The 26,524-nt window shown below is 40.1% G+C and overlaps 1 protein-coding gene across 1 annotated transcript; it reads left to right on the top strand.

The window, feature by feature from the left end:
- Positions 1-3,053: 3,053 nt before the first annotated feature.
- ADSL (adenylosuccinate lyase) lies at positions 3,054-26,488 on the top strand. Its single transcript, XM_060777102.2, has 13 exons — positions 3,054-3,330; positions 11,845-12,048; positions 12,698-12,742; positions 13,268-13,347; positions 14,205-14,376; positions 14,771-14,817; positions 15,923-16,013; positions 16,889-16,958; positions 17,855-18,002; positions 18,545-18,635; positions 22,636-22,725; positions 25,436-25,612; positions 26,349-26,488. The coding sequence occupies exons 1-13, from the start codon at positions 3,169-3,171 to the stop codon at positions 26,433-26,435; spliced, it is 1,464 nt and encodes a 487-aa protein (XP_060633085.2). The 5' UTR covers positions 3,054-3,168; the 3' UTR covers positions 26,436-26,488.
- The last annotated feature ends 36 nt before the right edge of the window (positions 26,489-26,524 follow it).

Raw genomic sequence — 26,524 nt, 5'->3', positions numbered from 1 at the left:
ACTTTATGCTTGTGGGTAAACAGTATTTCTTGATGTTTCTTTGTCAGTGTTGATGTGGAGAGTGTCTGGTTTGCCTACTCTGGAATATGCAACATATCATTGTCCTTCATTAGGGTGTGTGAATAATATCTATATCTGTGGCTTTAGGGGTCACTTTCAAATCTATGATACTATATCTGTGTGTGTGTGTCATATATATCTATTTATGTCTATGGCTGGATGGGTCTTTATCAGGAGGGCTCTGATTACATTTTCTTGCCCTGGTGAAGAGTTGGACTGGATGGCCTTAAGTATTGTCTATTGGTCATGGGGGTTCTGTGTTGGAAATCTGGCCCGATTCTGTCGTTTGTGGGATTCAGAATGCTCTTTGATTGTAGGTGAACTATAAATCCCAGTAACCGCAAATCCCAAATGTCAAGGTGTATTTCCCCCAAACTCCATCTGTGTTCATATTTGGACATATGGAATATTTGTGCCAAGTTTGGTCCAAACCTATCACAGTGCTCTCTAGATGTAGGTGAACTATAACTCCCAAACTCAAGGTCAATGCCCACCAAACCCTTCTAGTGTTTTCTGTTGGTCATGGGAGTCCTGTGTGCCATGTTTGGTTCAATGCCGTAATTGGTGGAGTTCAGAATGCTCTTTGATTGTAGGTGAATTATAAATCCCAGCAACTACAACTCCCAAATGACAAAATCAAAAAACTTTGGGTTGTTAGGTGTATGCTGTCAAAATTTCATGTCAATTGTCCCACTGGTTTTTGAGTTCTATTAATCCCACAAACGAACATTACATTTTAATTTATATAAGATTTACACCACAGCATCATATGATGATGATGATAATAATAATAATAATAATCCTTTATTTATACCCCGCTAACATCTCCCGAAGGACTCGGTGCGGCTTACAAGAGGCCGAGGCCCAACACATCAATAAAACAACAGCATAACAAATACAACAATAAATAAACTCATAAAGCAAAGCAATAAAACATTAAAACAATAGCAATAAACATTAGACAATAACACCACGACGCATTTAAAACTGAGGCCGGGCCAAATGTAATGAATAATTTAAAAAAAATGCTGGACATGACAGGTGAAATTGATAAATTTTTGGAGATAGGTGTGGTGTGCAGACAATCTTAAATCTCTAATAAAGTGCATTTGGGACATGATGCTCAGAGTTTCCTATTCTGGGAAGGCACACTGGAACAGCCACGTCTTCAAGCTCTTCCTAAAGACTGCCAACGTTGGGGCTTGTCTGATGTCCTTGGGGAGAGAGTTCCAGAGTCGGGGGGCCACCACAGAGAAGGCCCTGTCCTTCGTCCCCACCAAACGCGCTTGCGAGGCAGGTGAGATCGTGAGCAGGGCCTCTCCAGATGATCGGTATATGTTGTTGTTGTTCATTCATTCAGTCGTCTCCGACTCTTCGTGACCTCATGGACCAGCCCACACCAGAGTTCCCTGTCGGCCGTCACCACCCCCAGCTCCTTCAAGGTCAGTCCAGTCACTTCAAGGATGATGCTCATCCATCCATCCATCTTGCCCTTGGTCGGCCCCTCTTCCGTTTGCCTTCCACTTTCCCCAGCATAATTGTCTTCTCTAGGCTTTGCTGTCTCCTCATGATGTGGCCAATGTACTTCAGCTTTGTCTCTAGTATCCTTCCCTCCAGTGAGCAGCTGGGCTTTATTTCCTGGAGGATGGACTGGTTGGATCTTCTCGCAGTCCAAGGCACTCTCAGAACTTTCCTCCAACACCACAGCTCAAAAGCATCGATCTTCCTTCGCTCAGCCTTCCCTAAGGTCCAGCTCTCACATCCGTAGGTTACTACAGGGAATACCATGGCTTTGACGAGGCGGATCTTTGTTGCCAGTCTGATGTCTCTGCTCTTTACGATTTTATCAAGACTGGACATTGCTCTCCTCCCAAGAAGTAAGCGTCTTCTGATTTCCTGGCCACAGTCTGCATCTGCAGTAATCTTTGCACCTAGAAATACAAAGTCTGTCACGGCCTCCACATTTTCTCCCTCTATTTCCCAGTTGTCAATCATTCTTGTTGCCATAATCTTATTATTATTCTTATTATTATAACTTTATTTGTACCCCGCTAGCATCTCCCAAGGGATTTGATGCGGCTTACACAGGCCGAAGCCCAAACACAATACAACAATACAATACCTAAAGCAAATTAAAAACAGTTAAGCAGAAAAACAATAACAGTAACAATACAACAAGACACTATTAAAACTGGGCCGGACAGAGTAGGGTACAGGATTAAAAGTGCTGATGTGGCGGGAGGAATGTAGGATTATAATATAAGTGCGGTGTGCAGTGTGCAGTGAACTTGGTTCTACTAAGGTGCTTCTAGGATTTGGTGCTGGGATTCCTAATCTGAAAAGGCACATCGGAACAGCCAAGTTTTCAATTCCTTCCTGAAGACTGCCAATGTAGGGGCTTGTCTGAGATCTTTCGGGAGGGTGTTCCAGAGTCGGGGGGCCACCACAGAAAAGGCCCTGTCTCACGTCCCCACCAAGCGCGCTTGTGACGCGGGCGGGATCACGAGCAGGGCCTCTCCAGATGACCGGAGTGAGCGTGTGGGTTCGTAGACAGCGATATGGTCACGCAGGTAGGGTGGTCTAGGTTTTTTTGATGTTTAGTTGCAACCTGGCTTTTGCGCTTTCTTCTTTCACCTTGAGGAAATAAATGTACATTATATCTGAAAAATAAAATCTCATAAATTGAATAATGCACATTTATTATTATTATTTTATTGTCTATCAGACCTCTTAATGACTTTTGGGAGTTGAAGTCCAAAACACCTGGAGGGAGGGCCCAAGTTTGCCCACACCTTGTCTTAAGGTATACTTGGGTTTCTCCCTGATGTTGTACAGGAGGGAGAAACGCCTGATTGGCAGAAACACGTTTAAGCGACAGTTCGCCTGGCCAATCGGAGGCCGTGGCAGCGACAGCGCGTCTGACCAATCAGAGGCCGCTGAGGGAAAGCGGCGGGAGGAGTTCCCGATGGCAAGCAAGAGGAGGCCGGGGTGGGCGGGGCTTTCCCCTTTGCCTTCTCTTTTGAGCTCCTGCGGGCGTCTCGCGGGACTCGCCGCGCGCCTCAGGCTTCCGCCGCCGCTTCCTTCCTTTCGCCTTCGCGCGCCGTTGCCATGGCGACCCCGTCTCCCGCGCCCGAGGAGGACGCCTTCTGCCGCTACCGCTCCCCTCTGGTGTCGCGATATGCCAGTCCCGACATGGCCTTCAACTTCAGCGAGAGGAAGAAGTTCTCGACCTGGCGGCGGCTGTGGCTCTACTTGGCCCAGGCCTCGAAGGTTAGTGGGGAGCTTCGCCTGAGGAGATGGGCAGAGTTAACTCACTTTGACCCCACTTTAACTGCTTTGGCTCAACTCTATGGAACCCAGGGCTAAAGGCCTTGTCAGACTACCACGATTCTGTAGGATTGAACTATGACAGTTTAAAGCAGTGTCAAACTGCATTAATTGTACACTATAGATCAGGCATGGGCCAACTTCAGCCTTTTGGGTGTTTTGGACTTCAACTCCCACCATTCCTTTCCCCCCTCAGCCACTTAAGGATGTTAGAATGTTGAGGCTGGCCAATCAGAAACCATATGCAAATTAGTAAGTAGAGCTATCTCGTTCATGGGCTAACTTAGGCCATTTGAGTGTTTTGGACTTCAACTCCCACCATTCCTAACAGCCTCAGGCCCTTTCCTTTTCCCCCTCAGCCGCAAGCGGCTGAGGGGGAAAAGGAAAGGGCCTGAGGCTGTTAGGAATGGTGGGAGTTGAAGTCCAAAAACACCCAAAGGGCTGAAGTTTACCCATGCCTACTATAGATGTTTGCATCCCTGCTCAGCCATGAAATCCCACTGAGTTGCATTTGAGCAAGTCACACTCTCTCAGCCTCAGAAGAAGGCAACAGAAAAACCTCTTCTGAACAAATCCTGCAGCAAAAGCCCCGTGATGGCTTTGCCTCAGAGTTGCTTTAGGTCAGAAACGATGTAAAGTCCCAAAATTGTCCATACGACCAATTGACTGAGACTTTATTTCTGTCCCGCCCTATCTCCCCAGTGGGGACTCAGGGCAGCTGAGAGGGAGAGAGTCAAACAATCTATATAAATAAAAATGTAATGTTCGTTTGTGGGATTAACAGAACTCAAAAACCACTGGATGAATTGACACCAAATTTGGACACGAGACACCTAACAACCCAATGTATGTCCTTCACTCCAAAAAAATTATTTAATCATTTGGGAGTTGTAGTGGCTGGTATTTGTAGTTCACCTACAATCAAAGAGCATTCTGAATTCCACCAACGATAGAATTGAACAAAACTTGGCACACAGTTCTCCCATGACCAACGGAAAATACTGGAAGGGTTTGGTGGGCAGTGTCCTTTGGTTTTGGAGTTGTAGTTCACCTACATCCAGAGAGCACTGTGGACTCAAACAATGATGGATCTGGACCAAACTCTACACGAATACTCAATATGCCCAAATGTGAACACTGGTGGAGTTTGGGGAACATAGAATCTTGACATTTGGGAGTTGTAGTTGCTGGGATTTATAGTTCACCTACAATCACAGAGCATTCTGAACCCCATCAACGATAGAATTGGGCCAAACCTCCCACACAGAACCCCCATGTGGGCCACAGCAATGCTTGGCAGGGGACGGCTAGTGTTGTATAAAAATACAAAATAATATAAACCAAAAGATAAAACCCAATTTACATTTATACCAGCAACAGGGGCAATCAGACAATACCAATTCACAGCAGACCAACAAATTCTCATTATAACCATTTCATTTTAACGGCTGGCACATTGGGTTAAACCGCTGAGCTGCTGAACTTGCTGACCAAAAGGTTGGTGGTTCGAATCTAGGGAGGGGAGTGAGCTCCTGATGTTAGCCCCAGCTTCTGCCAATCTAGCAGTTCATAAACATGCAGATGTGAGTAGATCAATAGGTACTGCTTATGTGGGAAGGTAACAATGTTTCATGCAGTCATGACCTTGGAGGGGTCTACAGACAATGCCGGCTCAGGCTTAGAAATTGAGATAAGCACTATCCCCAGAGTCGAACAGAACTAGACTTAACTCGCTGCCCCACTAGAGGGTCCATATATATATAGGAAATAAATGTACAGTATGTGTGAAAAGTAAAATATTATAAATTGAATAATGCAGATTTTTATTTTATTGTATATCAGACCTCTTAGTGACTTTTGGCCACCTTGTAGAAGTACAAAAGCTTACTTAAGAAGAACCCAGGAATTATGGTGAAAGTCCAAACAAGCCTCATTGGGTTCAGTGAACAAAGAATGTTGACTAAGTATTGGCAGAGAATGAAATTAAAATGGGTATAGTGGAAAAGATTAAAAAAAAGATACAAAGAGCACTTCTGTTTTAGGCCATATTTGATCTTAATACTAGGAAGAAAAGTCTTTATATGTGATTTTGTATTTTTATTTTGTTGCATCTTCTAATTTTGATTTCTGCTCCTAATTGAAAGAGATATTCTAGCACTAAATTACTATATTTGAATTTGAATTTCATTATTTAAACTGAAACAAATAAGTGGAAGATTAGAATCATAGAATAATAGAGTTGGAAGAGACCCCATAGGGCATGAAATCCAACCCCCTGCCATTCAATGTATTTTTGCATTATAATATATTATATTTACTTCTTGATGTAACTAAATTTCTTCTCGGTGTAACTAAAGATTTCAAACTATTTCTAGTGAATATGGTTCAAAAATTTATTTTACATGGTAGATAAATTTGCAGAACTAGATAGAAACAAATTGATCCAGAGTATAATACATAGCTTAAGCAGATGTTGACCTTGGTAAATCAGCATCAAAGTGTGCAGTTCATGACATAATTGTGCAATACATCTTCAGCAGTTTTTACTCCTATTTTGCCTGAAATTTGATTAATGATTACAAATTAACCCAGGAAGAATTTTGCAAATGTGTTCATTTCAGTACAACTCATATGTCATCAAGGTGGATGTAGCCAACAAATTGCAAAAGGGTTGTGAGCCTAAATCTTACAAAAGACACTCAGTCATCTCTTAGTTTTAGGTCATGTTTTATAAGCCGTGTTTCATCATCACGCCAGCAGAGATTGACCCTTGCTATCAGCTTTAGCACTGTTTCTAATGTGTATTCTCCCTAATTTCATAAGCCAACAGATTTTGCAAGCCAAGAGTTAATAAATTAGAGTTTATCTTCTGATCTCATTGTTAAACATACTTCAGCCCTTAGTAAAATCAGCTTTTTTACTGGAAATCTTTATTACATTGTTTACAGAAACGTATTTGTAAAGCTTTTTATGACCAAGTTCCTTCAAATAATATTTTAATGAAAGTGAATGAGTAATGTGCCACTTAAAATGGTGATCATGGATCAGTGCTAGTCCATAAGCCATAGGTTACTGATCTCTGGGAAATTTCCAGGTAGAAAGCTGTAGCCAATTATTATCAATAATGTACCTGTCCTAACACATTAGGACACATGCACAAAATTAAAAAACTCGAGAAGCATCTGTATAGAAAATTTGTCACACACACAAAATTGGAAAACTTGAGAAGCATCTATATAGATCATTTCCCTTCATCAAGTGATCCATGGACAAATTGGTCTTGTAAATGGATAATAATAATAATAATAATATTAATAATAATAATAATAATAATAGATTTATATACTGCCCTATCTCCCCAAAGGGACTCAGGGTAGTTTATAGACAAAAGTAACAAAGTGGTAAACATTCATTGCCAAAACAAGCAAAAAACAACTGGAGCCATGGCAGATTGGTTGAGGGTGATGGTGGGGCCCTCTTGGGCCCCTTGGTGCCACGCCGGCTTTGAGGAGGGCTATAGTGAGGCCCTCCTGGGCCTGTTGGTGCTGTGGCAGCCTCAAAGCCTTGTTCTTTCTATTTGGTTCTCTTTTCCAAATATCCTAAGGGCTCAGAATTGATTTGCCCTGCATTCCACAGCCATTGCTAAAACACAGTGCCCACCATGTGATCCCCTACAAATAGGAATTAATATGCCCAGTCTCATGAAGACTATTATAGTGATTGAAAGTAATTATATAGTATGCTGCTTCCAATAGTTGTGAATGCTGCAGTGAAAACAAAATACAAAATCGTGTAAGGACCAACATATTGTGCCATATATTTTTTAAGAAAAAAAAATGGTATATTTCTAAGAAGTGAATATCCAGTCAGACAGCCTGATGCAGTTTATTCTAGCCTATGCTTTTATTTAAAAAAATGCAAATTTGATATTGTTTCCTTGGATGCCTTATTTATTTCTCATCTTAAGCTAGAGGGTAGAAAGCACCAGTCCATGCACCTGCCGTAGAGTTTAAATTCAATACTTCGTTCATCTTAAGGGACAACTGAAAGATAACAATATTTGAGAGTAATCATGTTCACCATTCAGCAACAACATCCACAAATGAGTGGCCAAACAAAATGCAAATTGGCCAAACTAAATGCAAAAAATATCTTATGCTATCTTCCAAAGCTTCACTGGCTTCTCCATCAACCAAAGATGTTAAATATATACAGGAGAAGAAAATTGATTATGTTAGAGTCACAGGCCTATGTTTTTCCTCCACAGGCCATTAGACAGAAAGAAACCTTAACCTGGAAAGCAAATAGACAGATAGATAGACAAACAGGCCATATTCATCATAGGAAGGCTGTAGCCAAAAAGCCACCATCATATGCAGCTCCCCAAATATCCTTCTGTGCAGGCTTTGTGGCCTTCAAATCCTTACGTGGTTCTTCTGCAGCACAGGGACAGGGACTACATGGAATGGGATAAGTGGAGAGAGCTTTGTATCAATTGATTCAACAAATTCCAGGTCATAAGCTTAGCTGAGGATAAGCAAGGGAGGAGATTCAACCCCAAAGAGCAAAGCATCCAATTACCATATACCTGGAAGCAAATTTGGACTGGATTAGACAATGAAAGAGCATAGATACTTGTCAAAATCGAAGGCAACTTTACAATTTAAGCCAAAAACCTTGCAAAAGTTTCAGAACTCATTCAGAACTCGTCATATGGCTTGTCCAAGTCACCTGACATCTGCCTGACCCTTCCTTCCCATATGAGGGAGGAAAATGCTGATTTACCATTGTTATTCTACAGTTTTGGCAGTCTTGTTAACCCCTCAGCTTCTGTAATCAAGATCTACAGGGTGTCTAACTTTTCCAAGACAGCAGGGTGCATCTGCTTATAGTGGAGAAGCAAGAATGTCAGTCACTCTGGTTTGGAGGAAGCCACTAGGATTCCTTTCAATTCCTCTTCAGCCATGGGAATCCATTGAGTGACTTTGGCAAGTCACACTCTCTCAGGCCCTTGCTACATAGATCATTTAATACAGTTCAAAACTAGATCCAAACTGAGACAGCCAGAAAACAAAATCCCACAGAAGTTTGCGAAAAAAAGCCCTTAATGTACATCTGTGGGGGAATCTAAGACAACTTCTTACTGTCTTCAGCCTGATGTTGAAAATCAAATATTTCTGCACCAAGCATAGTCAACTATAGAGACAATGTTTTAAAGAAGCACACATGTATTATTAAAAATATTAACGTTTTATAAAGTTAAGTTTTATTTGTGAAATACATATTCTTATTTAACTTTAGAGTGCTAGATTGGACCAAATATCAAGAAGCAAATGTGAGGTTTTTGCCCAAGAGGAAAGGAGGCCACAGTCCAAAAAGGTTTGGGAACTACTGATCTAGCAATAGATCGATGCAAGCAGATGAAATTCCTTTTCTTGGATAGAGGGCAATAACATTTCAACTCCCATTAGCAACAGAAAGGTAACTTCTCTTAAGAGCCAGGAGACCCTTTTCTTAGACAAGGAACATTCAATTTCTCCAGAAGTCAACATACTGTTAAATTTGGGTGGAATTAAGTGCTGTATAGATAGAATTTTAGCCCAAATGAAAGCATTTGCCTTTGTTTGGAGTAAAACAGCAAAGAATAAAGTCCCAGTCCATTAGCTCCCTCTTGTAACATAATTCAAATCTCCAAATCCAGGAAGTTTTTAAGGTCAGCCAGTTGCCCATGCAGCAAAATACTGTACAAAAAATCACAATAAGATAGCTTAATTGATCAAAAAATGCAAACAAAAATATATAATGCAAGTTTTGAAAGCTTCACTGTCCTCTTCATTAAACTAAAATAAAATTACCAAAACAATTCAGACCTCACTATCTCTGAGGATGCTTGACATTGATGCAGGCAAAACGTCAGGAGAGAATACCTCTAAAACATGGCCATATAGGCTGAAAAAACCTACAACAACCTACCAAAACAATTGTTTACTGTCTTTTGTCTGATGATTTTTCACATGTAAGCTTCATGAAGAAGTCAATGAAGCTTTCAAAGCATGATGTATTTTTTGAATTTTATTTGGCCAAAGTATCAATGTTTTGCAGATTTTATACTAATTGGGAATGTCACTGTGGTGTGATCATGTTACAGCATTAACCTTGTGGAAGGGTAAATACCTAAAACTGTGAATGCAGTCAAGTCAAGCTATAGGTTAAGCTAGTTGCGTAACAGCATATTTAATATCAGCTGAACTTCTCATATGTGAATTTAATCTATACATAATGTGTTCAGGAAAGTATTGCTTGAAGGGGTTTGAGAGGAAAGAGACAATGCTGAAAACATAAGAAGGAGAAAAAAAGATTTCTGCTGTTTGCAGAAAGTGTGGATAAACAACAAAAAAACTTCTTCTGGAAGCCATGAAGCAGGGATCTCTTGTACATCTTAGATCTTCTTATGTGATTAATTTAATTGCATAGTGGTGTAGCTGAAGCAAAGTTAGTATTCCCATATGATAAGAGCATGTTTTTAAAAAGCATGGCACATGCTATTGTGCCATATTTTATGTCTTAGTGTAAGAAGGGAGCATGTTATTTTTATCTGCATGCTCACATTCCTGAGGAGTTACATCTCTGATCTTGATCTTCAGCTGAAGCAGAGACAGTCACCCTGTGCACCTGTTTTTTTCATCAAGATTCTGACAAGTTGTTATTGATGTCCCCCCTTCAGTCTGTCATAAGAGTTTAAAGTTAGAGTTTAAAAAGTGAGGCAGTAATTGCCATAAAAAACAAGTAACATTTCTGTGTTGTTTTGTCTTTTTAAAAAAAAAAAAAAAAACACTATTGGTTTCTTTACCTTGCTCAATTTCCTGAAACTAGGGGTACGTCGACAGTGTAGAACAGGGGTCCACAAACTTTTTAAACAGAGGGCCAGGTCACAGTCCTTCAACCTGTTGGCGGGCCGGATTATAATTCGGAAAAACATGAATGAATTCCTGTGCACACTGCAAATACCTTATTTGTAGTGCAAAAAACATTTTAAAGCAATACAATAATTAAAATTAAGAACAATTTAAACAAATATAAATTTATTAGTATTGCAATGGAAAGTGTGGTCCTGCTTTTGGCTGATGAGGTAGGATTGTTGTTGTTATTGTGTTATTTCAAGGAGTTTCATACTTAGGTTGACCCAGAGCAAGGGCTGGGTAAATGACCTTGGAGGGCCGCATCTGGCCCCTGGGCCTTAGTTTGAGGACCCCTGGTGTAAAAAGTTTGAAACCACACCGCCTTATTCCCATGGCTCAGTGCTTAGAATCCTAGGATCTGCAGTTTCACAAGGCTTTTAGCCTTCTCTGCTAAAGAGTGCTGTTTCTCACCAAACTACAAATTCCATGATTCCATACCACGGCAATTAGAGCAGTGTCAAACAGCATTAATTCTACAGAGTAAATGCACCCTAATATATTATGGCCATTTACCCTGTGTTCTGAATGATAGTTGGTGTAGTAAATCAGATTTTTTTTTCTGAGTTTGGGAGGAGCTAAAGGCAAACTGAAAAGGAGCAAAAAGAACGTTACTTCAAATCTTGTGTAGTGTTTTTAAACAGCAGAGAAAAGACGTAGTGCAATATCTTCCTTTAGAACCTAAAGTAAACTTTGACCTGTAACTCTTCTATGTGACTTGAACATGCTGCAGACAGTTGGAGGACTGGACTATAGTTTGAAAAAAACATGAAAAAAATCCTATGCACACGGCACATATCTTATTTGTGTGCAAAAAAAAAATCCCATGAAAGAACAATACAGTATTTAAAATGAAGAACAATTTTAACCAACATAAACATAGCATTTCAGTGGGAAATGTGGAACTGCTTTTGGCTGATGACATAATCAAGTTAATTAGGATTATTGTTGTTGTGTGCCTTCAAGTAGTTTCAGACTTAGGGTGACCCTGAAGCTAAGGTTTAGGGTGAGGGCCAGGTAAATGATCTTGGAAGGTTGCATTCAACTAGTGGGCCTTAGTTATAGACTCCAGTCATAGACCAACACTTTAACCACTTTATCATGATGTCTCTCATAAAAATAACTGCCTAAATATACATAGTGCATTGAAATCAGATTTTGTCATACTTCATATTGACATTTAAAGTTACAAATTAACCAAGCTTAATTGAAGCCACATTGATTTTAATGGATCTGCCCTCCATGTAACTGGAGCCAGTTCAGTGGAAATAATAATACATGAAATCGATAAATAACTTTAAGAAACTAAATTTTACCCATACTCAAATGTGTAAGTCTGGTGTCAGTTAGTGGCTTGTTTGCTAACTTCGAACATTGTTTAGAGCTTCCTCAGACATGAAAATTAGATTATAGATTTCTGTGGAACTGTTGATTTAACTATATTGGCCTTATTGAATTGAGGATCATGTGTTTGCTAACTTCAAAAATTATATTTTCCTAGTCACTGGGCCTCGCCATCACGGATGAGCAAATAAAGGAAATGGAAGCAAATTTAGATAATATAGACTTCAAGATGGCTGCAGAGGAAGAGAAACGGCTCCGTCATGATGTCATGGCTCATGTACACACGTTTGCCCACTGTTGTCCTAAAGCTGCAGGAATAATTCACCTTGGAGCAACTTCCTGCTATGTGGGGGATAATACGGTATACTTCTGTTCTAATAATATCTGACTTAACGTTGATCTGTATTTGGAATTCTAGATTCTAGGAGTATCTTTTTAGGTCCTGCACAGTTACTGCTGGTTTTGGATTATTTGTGCTTCTGTTCTGTGTTTTCAAGTTATGTGTGTAATATTTCCAAGGCGGGTTGATTATTTCCAAGTAGCCCCTATTATGGTTAATTTGATGTACATGTTGCAGTCCTATCTTTGCTGGGCAAAATATTCATTCTGGAGTTTTAATTTGTTGCCATTTCAGTTATTCTAAGAATGTTGTATTGTAATTAAACTGTAATATAACTGGTTTCATAGTGCCCTGATATGCAGAAAAGGTGAGGTATACATTTCTTAAAAACACAAATAGAAATACTCATCATGTATAAATGTTATACCATAGTGTTCTTTCTTTGAAATGTTGCTGCCATCTTAATTTCATGTTAATGCTCATTCTTTCTGATGCTGAACCTCAAAGCTGCAGAGAGAATGTCGCTGCAGTTTTTGATACAAAATAATCCTTTTAGTTGCATATATGTTTCTTCATGAAGGCAGCAGTCTATACTTAAAGAAAAAGTGGGCCAGGGGTGTGTTTACTGTGAATAGCTTGCTTCTGATTGTTTTATTCATCTTTCCACTAGGATTTGATAGTCCTTCGAGACGGATTCAATCTGCTCCTTCCCAAGGTAAGGTGCACAGTTTAATACAGGCAAGAAATGTTGATTTCCCGAGGATATTTATGGCTAAAGTTAACAATTTGAACAAGAACCAAAGGACAATATAGTCCAATAGGTGCCACAAAACATTTTGGTTTAAAACAGCATCAAAGATTTTTGCAGAGTAGCTGATTTGTTCCAAGTAAACTAACAAAATTGTGGGGTTTTTTTTTTTTTGTTGGTTGGTTGGTTTTTGTTAGTTTACTGGTTAATACATGCAGGGCAACATTATCTTGGTCAATGTTTTATACCACGTTTTAAGCCTACTTGGTTATATTATTCTCTCTTCGTTTTTCCCTCCCTGCAGTTTAATGAATTGCCCTTTAACAGTTGCCCCTGTAGATCTTCTTCCCATTTTCCATGTTTATGAAGATAAATAAATAAATGTGTGACCTTAAGCTCCTTGGAGAAAGAGTGCACTAAAATGTAAAAAGTAACAAATCTTGTGTTTTTATATTTTCCTTTCCCCCCCCCCCCCCCCTCTCTATTTGTTAGCTTGCCAGAGTGATAAGCCGTCTGGCAGACTTTGCAGAGAAATATGCCAACTTGCCTACTTTGGGCTTCACTCACTATCAGTAAGTATTTCATTAATTTTCATCTCTTTTATTGTTCATTAGGACTTTAACTATTGGTGTACATGATAAAGCTCAGCATTTTGGGATAGATATTAAGACTAACTATAAGAACCTTAGTTGTTTTATCTTGGCTGAGGTGGATGCTCTTGAGATTTGTTAATGCAAATTATTATGTAATCAGGTTCCAGTACTGTTAAAATACTTTTTGGAAGAATATTGTCAGTTAAACTTCAATTTTCTTTGCGGTTACTATCTACCTACCTACCTGCTATCTATTTTGTTGCAACTTGTTCGTAACTGCCATTTTATATAGACAAAAACAATCAGCCCATTATTACTATTTCGTTAACAGGTATAAAATATTCCAAACTGACTTTCAGTCTTTAAATTTAGAGGCCTGTTTTTAATAGACTGGCCTCTCATTTTTACCATCATTACAGCAGAACCAATAATACTTCTAGTGGTGTCTTACAGTCAACTAGCAATTTAGCAGTTTTTTAGGGATGTCAGACAAATAAAATTTTGAACAGTAAATGCAACTGTGTGTAGTTGTAGATAAGAGAGTAATTACATGGCAGCTTTCAGTCATCACACCGCCACAAGCATATGCCCATAATTCAACTATTTTTGGTGGACATCAGTATCCTGATAGCTTTGAGCGAGGATGGATGCAGGGCTTTCATTCTAGGTCTGCAAATATATTTTATCATGAGCTTGATTGCATCGTTTAGAATCTTTATGTGGAAAAAGAGCAGTGATGAAGGTACTTCTGAACTAACAAATGCAGTTACCTTATAATACTGTGATTGAATCTGTATGGGTTTGTTCTTCTACAATCTTGTGTGTGTCACTCTTAGACCTGCACAGCTAACCACTGTGGGTAAGCGCTGTTGCTTGTGGATCCAAGATCTCTGCATGGACCTCCACAATTTTGAACGTGCGCGAGATGAGTTGAGATTTCGTGGTGTGAAAGGCACCACTGGCACCCAGGCCAGTTTCTTGCAGCTGTTTGAAGGAGATCATGACAAAGTAAGTATCTCCAACAGGACTCTAATTACAATCACAGTTTGTTTGAGAACACTTGTTGTATGTATTTCTGCATTATAATTAATGATAGGTTGTCTTTTGAAATGAGCATGCTAAGCCACTTACAGTCCTAGGAATCACCCACCTTGCTCCTTTCCTGATAAACAAGATCCAAATAATGCTAAAAGAGTAATCAGAAGAGACTGGAGTGTTACCTTGGATGCCAGGAAAGGAGCAAGGTGAACATTATTTAGGGCTTATGCTAAGATAAAATTCACATGGACTCATGGAATTACTGGGCATTTATACCAGCAAAACATGCTCGGCTCAGAATGGTGTTACAGGAAGAAACTTCAGTCACTGCATTCTGAAGCTCCTGTCTATTTTTCCTCTTGAGGTGGAAGAGCTGGACAGGATGGTGACTGCAATGGCAGGATTTAAGCGGTATGTTGAAAACTCCTCTTGCTTCCCTCAGCACTGGTGATTGCTAACTAGAATGTTCTTAGGAATACTGGAACCGAACCAGCCTTCTACATAATAATGTGGTTGTTTTTCTTGTTTAGTACAGTGATTGTTATATCACTTCAGGATTTCATAGATTTCACTAATTTATTATTATTATTATTAACTTTATTTGTACCCCGCTAACATCTCCTGAAGGACTTGATGCAACTTACAAAGGCCAAGGCCCTCAATAAAACAACAGCATAACAATACATTACATAACTCATAAGCAAAACAAAAAACATTAAAGCAGTAACAGTAAAACAGCAAAACCCTACACCGTGACACATTAGAGCTCCCTCTATCAGCTCCAGCTCCTCATGTGGGAACATGAGAGAAGCCTCCCACAAGGATGATAAAAACATCAAATCATCCAGGCATCCCCTGGGCAACGTCCTTGCAGACAGCCAATTCTTTCACACCAGAAGCAACTTGCAGTTTCTCAAGTCGCTCCTGACATGTCAAAAAAAAAAAAACCAACAAAAAACCAGAAGCTGCTGGTATGGAGCCCACCGGATCTCATCACATGGCGCACATCTACTTCCGACGATGCCAAGGATTGAACCTCAAGCTCCTTCCCTAGATCTGTCTTTGATCTATGGTCCTTAAAAGGAACTCTATAATTGGTGAATGAATTATGATTGATCTGCTACTAACTGTTATTTGCTAAAGCTAATTGTTAGTATCTGTTTGGAAAGAAATGTGCTTTATTTCTTAATGTGTCTTTGCAATTTCATTTTCTTATAGTTTTGTCATGGTGATGCTTCTTATCTTTGCTCTCCATGGCTTGTAGAAGTATATTCCCAGTTTTTTTCACCTGCTCTATTGCATGCTAGCATGAATTATTCAACTCTGCTATTTCTTATTATGATTTCAAATTAACATCTTCAAGACCTCAAGAATCACACATAAAGTAAAAATTGAGGAACCCATTGATGTATGATATAAGAGATGTATTACAGCCATGCAATGTTACATGCTCATTCACCCTTGTTCATGAACTTTTTTTTTAACTTCACAATGCTTCCTTTATGCTTGTTTTCAGGGCTTATATTGTTACAGGGCAGACATACAGTCGTAAAGTGGATATTGAAGTCCTCTCTGTTCTGGCAAGTCTAGGGGCATCCATTCATAAGGTAAGAATGACTTTGAACTCCATATTTGAAACCAGAGCTGAGAAAAGGGAATCTAGGGACTGCTAGTTTGTTGTTTAAAATACAATCTGGGCAATACTATTTTAAGAACTGTATGCTTTCTAATGACACTCTCCGTGCTCTGAAACCTTCAGGACATGACTTTTTCTTGGTCCTGCTTCACAAACATGTCTCATATCAAAAAGAGAGCAGGCCTTTCTGCTCTGGAAGTCTCTCCCTATGGGGGCTTAATTGGCCCAACTCTTAGCTATCTTTTCCAGGGCATGTAAAGGCTTTTTGTTGCTATTATTTTTACCAGCTTTTGGGAAGTATCTATTCTGTTAAGAAAAGAGCTTTCAGTTGAGAACAGATTTAAAAGGTACACACAATTTATATACAGCTAAACTATAGGAGCCCTAAATTTCTAAGGAAAAAATATCAATTTTCAAAGTTTAGTAGAGTAGATTCGTGCATTTTGTTTGGGTACTTCTATTCAAGTTTCCTCCTATTTCTTTTGGGGAAAAATGTGATACCAAAGTAATTCTTTATAATAGAAAGAATTGATTATTTTATTATCATATTTGTTTCAACCTCTGGCTGCAATTCTATATACAACTTCTTATTAGAAATTTCCCTGAATGTTACTGAGACTCACATCTAAGTACACATGCATAGGATTTCATTGCCAGGTCTTTAAAATGACAGGGGAATTGTGCAGGCAGGAGATCCATTCGTGCACCTGAACTGCATTAGTTTCTTCCCCCCCCCCCCCCCATCCCCCTCAGTGGATAGTAATAGAAACCAGCTCCAGCATTATTGATGGATGTTTGCGTTGTTTGGGAACAATGTGTGAAGTCACTGTTATTGTTTTCCTATAGATATGTACTGATATTCGGCTTCTGGCCAACCTCAAAGAAATAGAAGAACCCTTTGAAAAAGATCAAATTGGTAAGTGGAATTTCATTCTCTTTATTCTTTCTTTATATCAATCATCCAATAGTTCACTTCAGTGTACTTAGGGAATCCTGCATACATTTTACATCTGTCTCCCATTTAAATAATTGAATAATTATAATCAAACTCACTGTGAATTACAAATATTTAAAAGCGAAATACAAATGAAATATGGTGATAACCAGAAAGTTTCAGTTTACACCATTTTTAGAAAAGACCTTTGCAAGATATGCATGTATAAATGCCAATGAAATTAAATGGAACTTGGAAGTATGTTTATAATAAACTTTGAAAGTTGTTTTTTTTACTGGCCATATAACAAAGTGCTATAAGAGTAACTGAAATTACAGTGCTACTGTTTTGAAAAACTGAGATATAGAGTCTGTTCAGATGTAATGTCAAGCTATACTTTGATATTGAAAGAAGAAGCATTCAAGGCACCTTGGGCGCATTTACTCCTTCTCTTTGCATTCAGCAAACAAGCCAGCCTCTTTCTTCACTTGAAGAAAACAGATACAACTTTCTCACTTCTTAAAAATTTGTTATGATTCTGAATGCAGTCTGCAATCAGGTTGGGATTTTTATATATTAACAAGAATTGTAGTCTGAAGAGTTGTTTCTGTAGATAATGGAGAGAACTTAAGAACTTGTTAATACATCTTAAAGTGGTTGGTTGGTGCTGGTTCTAGTGATTTGAATTTCTCTGTTCCTTTTCACCAAGCCTCTTTGAGCTGTGGCCCTCCACGTTTTGGAATTTAGCTCCCAGAATTTCTTACCATTAAACAACCTGGCTAGGGCTTCTGGGAGTTGGAGGCCCAAACACCTGGAAGGCACATAACACAAATGTTATTCCCATTCACATAGGCCGCTTACTTTTTCTTGTTGTACAGGTTCAAGTGCCATGGCTTATAAACGGAATCCCATGCGTTCAGAACGTTGTTGCAGTTTGGCTCGTCACCTTATGATTTTGGTCATGGATCCCCTTCAGACAGCCTCTGTGCAGTGGTTTGAGCGTACTTTGGATGATAGCGCAAACAGGTACAGTCCCAATTCTTATGACAGAGATGTGAATCAACATTAAAATTCTTTTGTATACAAAGAAACAAGGAAATAGACTGTAATGGTGATTGTAATGCCTACTACAGCACTCACAATGTAAACATACCTAATTGAAAGTATAGAGGTAATCATCAGCTTCTGCTTCTAAGCCATTGAAAACATTTTTTTCTCATTACCAAATGACCTCTTACAAGTCTGATTCCATAAACAGGGTCTCAGTCCTCAATCAAATTTTAATCCCAACTATAGTCGACATAAAAGATGACTAACTAAATTCTCACTGGTTCAATAAATTTCTAATTGAATTTAGGCCCTAAATTTCACATGCATGTTAACGAATACAGCATTTTATTGTAAAATTACTAGATTCAAGCTAGAGTTCAGAGATACTTTTCATTCACAGGTTTCTTGCCTGATGTGGCAAATATGAATCTCATTCTAAGCAAAACTGGTACAGATCTGTTAAAATGTCCTTTACTCTTGGAGTAGTGCAACATCCTTAATGTTCTTTTTTCCTACAGACGTGTGTGTCTGGCTGAAGCCTTCCTCACTGCTGATATAATACTTAGCACCTTGCAAAATATCTCTGAAGGTCTTGTGGTGTATCCAAAGGTAAGAAGTAAAAGCAGACTAAGCAGGAGCACAAATTTCTTCTAAATAGTCTATTTTGCACAGTTTTCTGAAGAAACTTAGGATACTTTGAAAACTTAGGAGTTCAACACTAAAATTAATAATGGTCAAATAGCTTTCCTAAAATACAGCTTGTCTCTGACACTAATTTTTCCCCAAATGAAGGTTCACTTAGTGACCTTCATTGTGTTAACTATGCCTATGCTGTAGGCATAGTTAACACTTCAGAAAAACTCTGAGAGAACCCCACAGTGCTTTCCAGAGAACAAGCATGCCTTGTTAAATATGGAAGAAATTGCTTCATGGACATTTTTAAAGGAAAAATCATATTCCATAAATCGCCATCTTAATTTTCAATGCTAGTTTTGTAGAAATCCATGGACATATTGATGTCGCTTTGGGTGGGATAAGACTTCATAATTAACACAGTAGATTGTAATTCAGCCATGGATTGTGCCAAATGTCAATGAGGAAGTGGATCATGGGATTTCTGGGCCTGCGAGCCAGCATGAGATTTGAAGTTCTGAAATTGAGCCTTCTGTGCCTCCTGCAGTTAGTGAAGGCGAAGGTCACATTCCAGAGAGGGGCCCAGAGAAATATTTCTCTGGGGAAGCAAGTTCAGAGGATGAACTGCCAGGTGGAGAGGTTAATGAGCTGATAGATAAAGATGGAGAGATGGAGAGATGGCCAGGGCAATTGACACGATCGCTCCGGAACGTCCCCTCTCAAGTAGCCAAGCTAAACCAGCTCCTTGGTTTACTGAGGAGCTGGCAGTGATGAAGCGAAGGAAGAGGGAACTAGAGAGCGTGTGGCGTTTGGATCTGAGCAAGTCAAATCGAACACGGTTTGTGTCCTTTCTAAGGGCATATGCCGCGGCAATAAAAGCCGCAAAGAAAACGTTCTTTGCGGCCACTATTGCGTCTGCAAGGAACCGTCCGGCGGAGTTGTTCCAGATTGTCAGAGGTCTTTTAACTCCCGCCATCTCAGGCGGGAGCCCTGACAATTCGGCCACGCGCTGCGAAGCATTTGCTCGGTTCTTTGCAGACAAAGTCGCTTTGATCCGTTCTGGTCTGGACACCATGTTAAATGCAGTCTCTGAGGATGTGACACGAGCACCTGCTTGTCCTATTTTGATGGATTCTTTTCAATTTGTGAAGCCCGAGGATGTGAACAAGATACTTGGAGGAATGAGGCCCACTACGTCCATCCTAGACCCCTGCCCATCCTGGCTTCTGAAGGAGGCCAGAGGGGGATTGGCTGAGTGGGTAACGGTGGTGGTTAACGCCTCCCTTCGGGAAGGCGAAATTCCAGCGAGCTTAAAACAAGCTATTATAAAACCGCTGTTGAAAAAACCATCACTGGACCCCACTAAATTTGACAACTTTCGGCCTGTTTCCAATCTCCCCTTTTTGGGCAAAGTCATGGAAAGCGTGGTGACCTCACAACTCCAGGTATTCTTGAGAGACACGGATTATCTGGATTCGGCACAGTCTGGTTTCAGACCGGGACATGGTACCGAGACGGTCTTGGTCGCCTTAGTGGATGATCTGCGCCGGGAGCTAGACAGGGGGAGTGTGTCCCTGTTGGTGCTCCTGGACCTCTCAGCGGCCTTCGATACCGTCGACCACGGTATCCTTCTGGGGCGTCTTGCGGAAATGGGCCTCGGGGGCACTGTTCTGCAGTGGCTCCGGTCATTTCTGGAGGGCCGCACCCAGAAGGTGTTATTGGGGGACACCTGTTCAACGCCACAGCCTTTGACTTGTGGGGTTCCACAGGGCTCTATACTGTCCCTCATGCTGTTTAATATCTACATGAAGCCGCTGGGTGAGATCATCCGGAGTTTCGGGGTGCGGTGTCATCTGTACGCAGATGATGTCCAACTCTGTCACTCCTTCCCACCTGCTACTAAGGAGGCTGTCGAGGGCCGCTGTAATGGTCTGGATGAGGGCGAACAAATTGAAATTAAATCCAGACAAGACAGAGGTACTCCTGGTCAGTCGCAAGGCCGAACAGGGTATAGGGTTACAGCCTGTGCTGGATGGGGTCGCACTCCCCTTGAAGGCGCAGGTTCGCAGCTTGGGTGTGATCCTGGATTCATCGTTGAGCCTGGACCCCCAGGTTTCAGCGGTGACCAGGGGAGCATTCGCACAGCTCAGGCTCGTGCGCCAGCTGCGCCCGTACCTTGGGAAGTCTGACTTGGCCACGGTAGTACACGCTCTGGTCACATCCGCCTTGACTACTGCAACGCTCTCTACGTGGGGCTGCCCTTGAAGACAGCCCGGAAGCTCCAGCTAGTCCAGCGCGCGGCAGCCATGTTACTAACAGGAGCGGGACGCAGGGAGCACACAACGCCCTTGTTGTCCCAGCTCCACTGGCTGCCGATCTGCTACCGGGCCCAATTCAAGGTGCTGGTGTTGGCCTACAAAGCCCTAAACGGTTCCGGCCCAAAATACCTATCTGACCGCATCTCGGCCTATGAGCCCACGAGGACCTTGAGATCGTCTGGGGAGGCCCTTCTCTCGATCCCGCCTGCCTCACAGGCACGCCTGGCGGGGACGAGGGATAGGGCCTTCTCGGTGGTGGCCCCCCGGCTGTGGAACACCCTCCCTGTAGACATCAGACAGGCGCCCTCCCTTATGACATTCCGCAAGAGCCTAAAGACGTGGTTGTTTGAGAAGGCGTTTGACTAAGTGCTACAACAAATTGGCAATGATGAGTGGAACGGAATATGGATAACGAGATTGGATTGTGATTCTATGATGAGACGTCGCAAATGATTTAGTGTAATGGTATTATTAATAGTGATGTTGTTATTGTTGTTTATGATATTGCTTTCATTGTAAATTGTCTTTTTATATGTTGTACACCGCCGTGAGTCGCCCTAGGGCTAAGAACGGCGGTCAACAAATGCAGTAAGTAAATAAATAAATAAATAAATAAATAGTAGATGTAGTTTTTGCAAACTCTGATCTGATTCACAGACTTGGCAAAGGTCAGAGCACTTGTTAGAGAAAAATCCATTATCAGTTTGCCAGGGAAAATGGAATGATTTTGTGGCTTTATTAGAGAGACCAAAGGGATTTGTCAGCAGTCTGGTCAACATTGAAGTTGAAGCAGCATCTCTTATGAAGTCCTAGTCAAGCCTGCTAAGGGAATTCTAGTTTCATGTTTCCAGTTGTTCATGTTCCATCCTTCCAAGTTTAAAGGGTTGTTCTTGAATTTTGTGCATTGGATTTTAAGCTGCCTTGTGCATCTTGATTCTTTTGCATTCTTGGGTTTTTAATGCAACTTTTGTACCTTGAATCTGATGGGACTATTTCATACATTTAGACGTAGGTGTTTTTACTGTTTGCTGAACTGGTTTTTACATATTCTTCAATAAACTGCTTTTCTGATTTACATTGGAGTGAAGTGTGGTGGTTAAGTACAGAGGTGCTTTCTGTCCTGGAATACAACACAGTACTTGATTCAGTAGTATTTAGTGTGTCTTCCATTTACATTGTGAATGTAGGAAGAAGCTGGCTTGCTCTAAAAGTCTGTGATGATGCCTTGTTTTAATACATCTCTGTGCATCTATATCAAGAGAATGTCCTCCTTCCCAATATCTGGGTAGTTTCTAAGCTTGACTCAATCTTGAATATTTCAAAACAAATATATTTTAAATATTCAATAGTTTAGTTATAAAGTCTTTATTTAAGAGTTTTGAAGAACATGTCATTTAGGAACAAAAGGAACTACCTCATACAAGCTCATAAAATCTGTTTATCTAGTTGTTCCATTCTGTTTGCCAACAACTCTATGAGATATTGGGCAGAAATAATTTATATGATCTGGTATCAACCTGGAACTTATTGCATAAAATTATTTGTTGTGTACTTAGCTGTGGTCTCTCTCTTGATTAATGTATGAGCAATAAAGACTAACAAATATTGAATTCTTTCATCAACTGTATAAATATATAGTTCTGTTTGATTTGCTGTAGGTAATTGCAAGACGTATTCAACAGGAACTGCCTTTCATGTCCACAGAAAATATAATCATGGCAATGGTTAAAGCAGGAGGTAATCGCCAGGTATGTCTCTCACGGGCTGTAAACTATTGGTGATTAGGGGGCTGCACAGCCTTCTTTCCCCCCCTCCCCCTTCTAATAAGCATAATCTGCCTTCAAATGTCACTAATTATTTTTAATGGCCATATGGGTATTTTTGCCGTCTTTGGGCTGATTGAAGTTCACTTCCTGTTACATAAAGGCCCAACCCTTCCCACCCAATAGGCAGTGAAATGCCCTAAAATGTGTTTGTGTGCAAAAAATATTTTTATTTTTCAATTTTAAGCTCTAAATGCCTTATGTGGCCTGTATATAGCATTTTGTCACAGCTCTCTAGATGTGGTTATTATCTTCTGAAAGGACTTACCTCCCATTGTAATGTATTTTTTCTACTTGCAAAACTAATCACAAGTTTTAATGTCTTTGAATTTACATAAGAGATGAAACATTGGACTTTCTTTTAAAAGACACTTTTCCAAATGGGACATTGATTCTGCACTGATTAAACTTCTGTGCTTTTTTCCTACATGGCTTTCTTTCTCCTATATTTGCATGGAGGCAACTCCCTGTTACCTCTGTTACAGCTTATGAGAGCCTTGAAGGGTCACTCTAACCATTACAAAGAGTCCTACCCATAGTTATTTTTCCAGCCAGGTGAAGTGTAACATCAGGCTCTCTTGCAGCATTGTTTGTTCTAGTGTATTTGAAGGCCTAAAATTGGCAGCTTTTCAATCATGAATTTGTAAAAGGAGCACTAAGATTCAAATAATGCTACATACACATTTTCTGAATTAGTTTATATTTGCCCTTGGAAAATGGAGCTTTCTCAAACATTGTGGGTTTTCGCAAACATTGTGAATTTATTCACCATTTTCCATACCTGTAAGGCAGGGGTGTATGACCTGTAATTCACAAGCAGCTTCCATGATTATCCCACTGCCAGATTCCCATCCCTGATCAACATCAATGAAAAAGGGTTTGGTAGCCATCCATCTGGGAGAGATTGGTGTAAGAAAATGAACAGTTCACAAGCTTTATGACAGTTTGTGATTAACTTGAAGGGGCTACATAGCTTCAAATAAAGAAGTCACTAAAAGGCTCATCATATATATAACATTCCAGATATAAGTAGTCACATAGTGTTGGAAATGCTCATCTTGGCTTTCTGTTCCCTCCTCTGCCTTTTTGTAAGGGGTTGAAATTTTATTCTTGCCACTTTGCTTCTATGTTGAAGTTATTCTTTGAAAGGTCAGACATATTTAAAAGGATGCAATAGTGCCATCCCACCCCATCTTCTGTAGCGATTCATCGGTGTCTAGAAGCCCCCATAGAAAGTAGTAATATACAGCAGAAAAAAACTTATTTCTATGTTTTGCAGGGAATTACAGTCATTGGTGAACTGTGATCTACCATCCACATCTATTATCTTCTTTCACACAGATGGGCTGAGCTAATGTTTTCTTGTCTTTAAATCTGCTTAATAAGCACTGAATAAATTGCGCCTCCATTTAAAACAGTTTCTTTAGTTTGCTCAACCACCCTGAAACAGCATCATTGCTTTCCTGGTGCTGTTGGTGGCCAGAAGCTGTAGTGGCCATCAATGATTACTGAGAAGTAAAACTCTTTGGCTGTCCTGGCTTCTTGCTTCCCTTCCAAAATTCAAAAGAATTATTTTCACATAAATAGTTATTAAGGAAATCTCCAGCACACTGACTAGCTGTTAGAAGATTTTTGGTATCTCTCAATGCAGGTTACATGTAATCTGAAAAGAACCCCCAAGTTACAAACATCCGACTTACAAACGACTCATAGTTAAGAACACAGGTGAGACAACAGGAAGTGAGAGAAATCTATTTCTAGGAAGAGAAGTTCATTCCTGGAAGAGTTACCATGGAGAAAAGGAGTCTCCACTGAAGTTTTCTCACCAATCCTTGTTTCCCCAACAAACCCATTTTTTCAAAATCCAATTATCACGGGAACAGAAAGTGAGGTGAAATCTTCTGAGTAGGAGCACAGAAAGCAAAACAAACTCCACAGGGCTGTTAACCCTTCCGTATGCTACCCAAAGCTTATATATATAGCTGGAGTTATACTTTAAAATATACCGTACAAACAAATTCAACTTAAGAACCTTTCTTGTTTGTAAATTGGGTACTGCCTGTACATAGAACCTGCATGGAGAGATACCCGCACTGGCTGATTGCTGAATGAGGGTGACATTAAACGCTCCCTTCCATCCCATTGTGGGTTATTAGTATCCAATCCATAGACATCACCCTCTTCCCCAACAATAGCTGAAATCCTCAGGGCAAAAAAAGAAATACAGTATACCCCTATTTTTCGTATCATTTGTTTCTAACTTTCCAGAAAGGTTTGTGCGTATATTGTTTGCCTTATTGCTTTGCACTCAGAGCTGGTGTTTTTTAAAATGCTAAGCATCATAAATAATTATTAAGGAAATCTCCAATGCACTAATTGGCTGTGAGAAGATTTTTGGTATCTCTCAATGCAGGTTACATGTAATCTGAAAATAAGTATTTTGAATATGTTGAATACATTAAAAAAGGATATTTGAAAAGAACACAGAGAAGAGAGAATTTAAGCCTGCATTGCTGATGACACATGGAGTTCAAATGCCACCATTCATTCCAGAGTAGTCTAGCAACAGCAGCTTTTTAATGACTGTCCAATGCGTCTGTAGGAAGGCTAATGTGATGTTCATTTTTTTTGTTAGGATTGTCATGAGAAGATTCGGGTTCTGTCTCAGCAGGCAGCTGCTGTTGTGAAGCAAGAGGGGGGTGATAATGATCTAATTGCACGGATTCGTGCTGATCCCTATTTCAGCCCTATCAAAGGGCAGCTGGAAACTCTCTTGGAGCCAACATCATTTACTGGACGTGCTTCTCAGCAGGTAAGGAGGATAAAAAGGCTAAAGGTTTTGTGCTGGTTAGCCACCCTGAAGTTTACCCATGCCTGGTTTTTCATTTATTGCCATTTATCTGTTGCTTTTAAGTTTGAACTTTCCTGCTTCATTCCGTCATACAGATTTGATGTAGATTAGTAATCCTGTAGGATCTGATAAATCAGTGTTTTGGGTATGCTGTGTGCCTTCAAGTCATTTCTGACTTATAGCAACCTTAAGGCAACCCTATCTTTGAGGTTTTCTTGGTAAACCTTATTTAGAGGTGGCTTGTCCTTGCCTTCCTCTGGCTGAAAGAATGTGACTCCCTTAAGTACGTCCAGTAAGTTTCCAAGGCTGAGCCCTAGTTTCCTTGTGTCCTATTCCAACACACTAATTATATACCATACTGGTCTAACACGTTTTTCGTCTATTAATATAAACAATAATTAGCCACAGCAGCAGTCTGAGCGAATTCTCTTTAATTCCCATATCTGAAGGAATTCACTTTTTTCCCAGTACTGTATCCACTTCTGCTTCTTTTTGCTAAGATTCAGTGTTGTATCCTCTCATTTGTTAATTGATAAACAAATCTAGACACCTGTACTTTTGCTTTGTTTGCTCTTTCAACACAATCTGAGCTGTTCTTTTCTGAGTTACAAAGAAGTTACAAAATTGAGTTATATTCTGAAAACATTTGGGCTAAGGAAACACTTAATCCATATTATTATTTTAAATCTTTTTCCAGGTGGCAAGATTCCTAAAAGAAGAGGTCCGCCCAGCCTTGATTCCTTATCAGAACAAGATGGGTGTCAAAACTGAGCTAGCTCTTTGAATTTCGCTTTCGTTTTGATCATGTGTGGGATAATAAAATATCTGCAAAATGTGTATTTTTTCTTAAATGTCACAACAGTTCTGGCAGTT

This window comes from Anolis sagrei, chromosome 5, assembly GCF_037176765.1.
Source record: "Anolis sagrei isolate rAnoSag1 chromosome 5, rAnoSag1.mat, whole genome shotgun sequence".
Lineage (NCBI taxonomy): Eukaryota > Metazoa > Chordata > Lepidosauria > Squamata > Dactyloidae > Anolis > Anolis sagrei.
The sequence above is the reverse complement of the archived record's forward strand: the minus strand, read 5'-3'. Positions and strand labels throughout refer to the sequence as shown.

Bases quoted from the DNA above. Each gene is read 5' to 3' on its own strand.
- ADSL (XM_060777102.2), top strand. From the start codon at position 3,169: ATGGCGACCCCGTCTCCCGCGCCCGAGGAGGACGCCTTCTGCCGCTAC. The intron at 3,331-11,844 runs GTTAGTGGGGAG...ATATTTTCCTAG, and splicing joins ACTTGGCCCAGGCCTCGAAG to TCACTGGGCCTCGCCATCAC. The intron at 22,726-25,435 runs GTATGTCTCTCA...TTTTTTTGTTAG, and splicing joins AAGCAGGAGGTAATCGCCAG to GATTGTCATGAGAAGATTCG.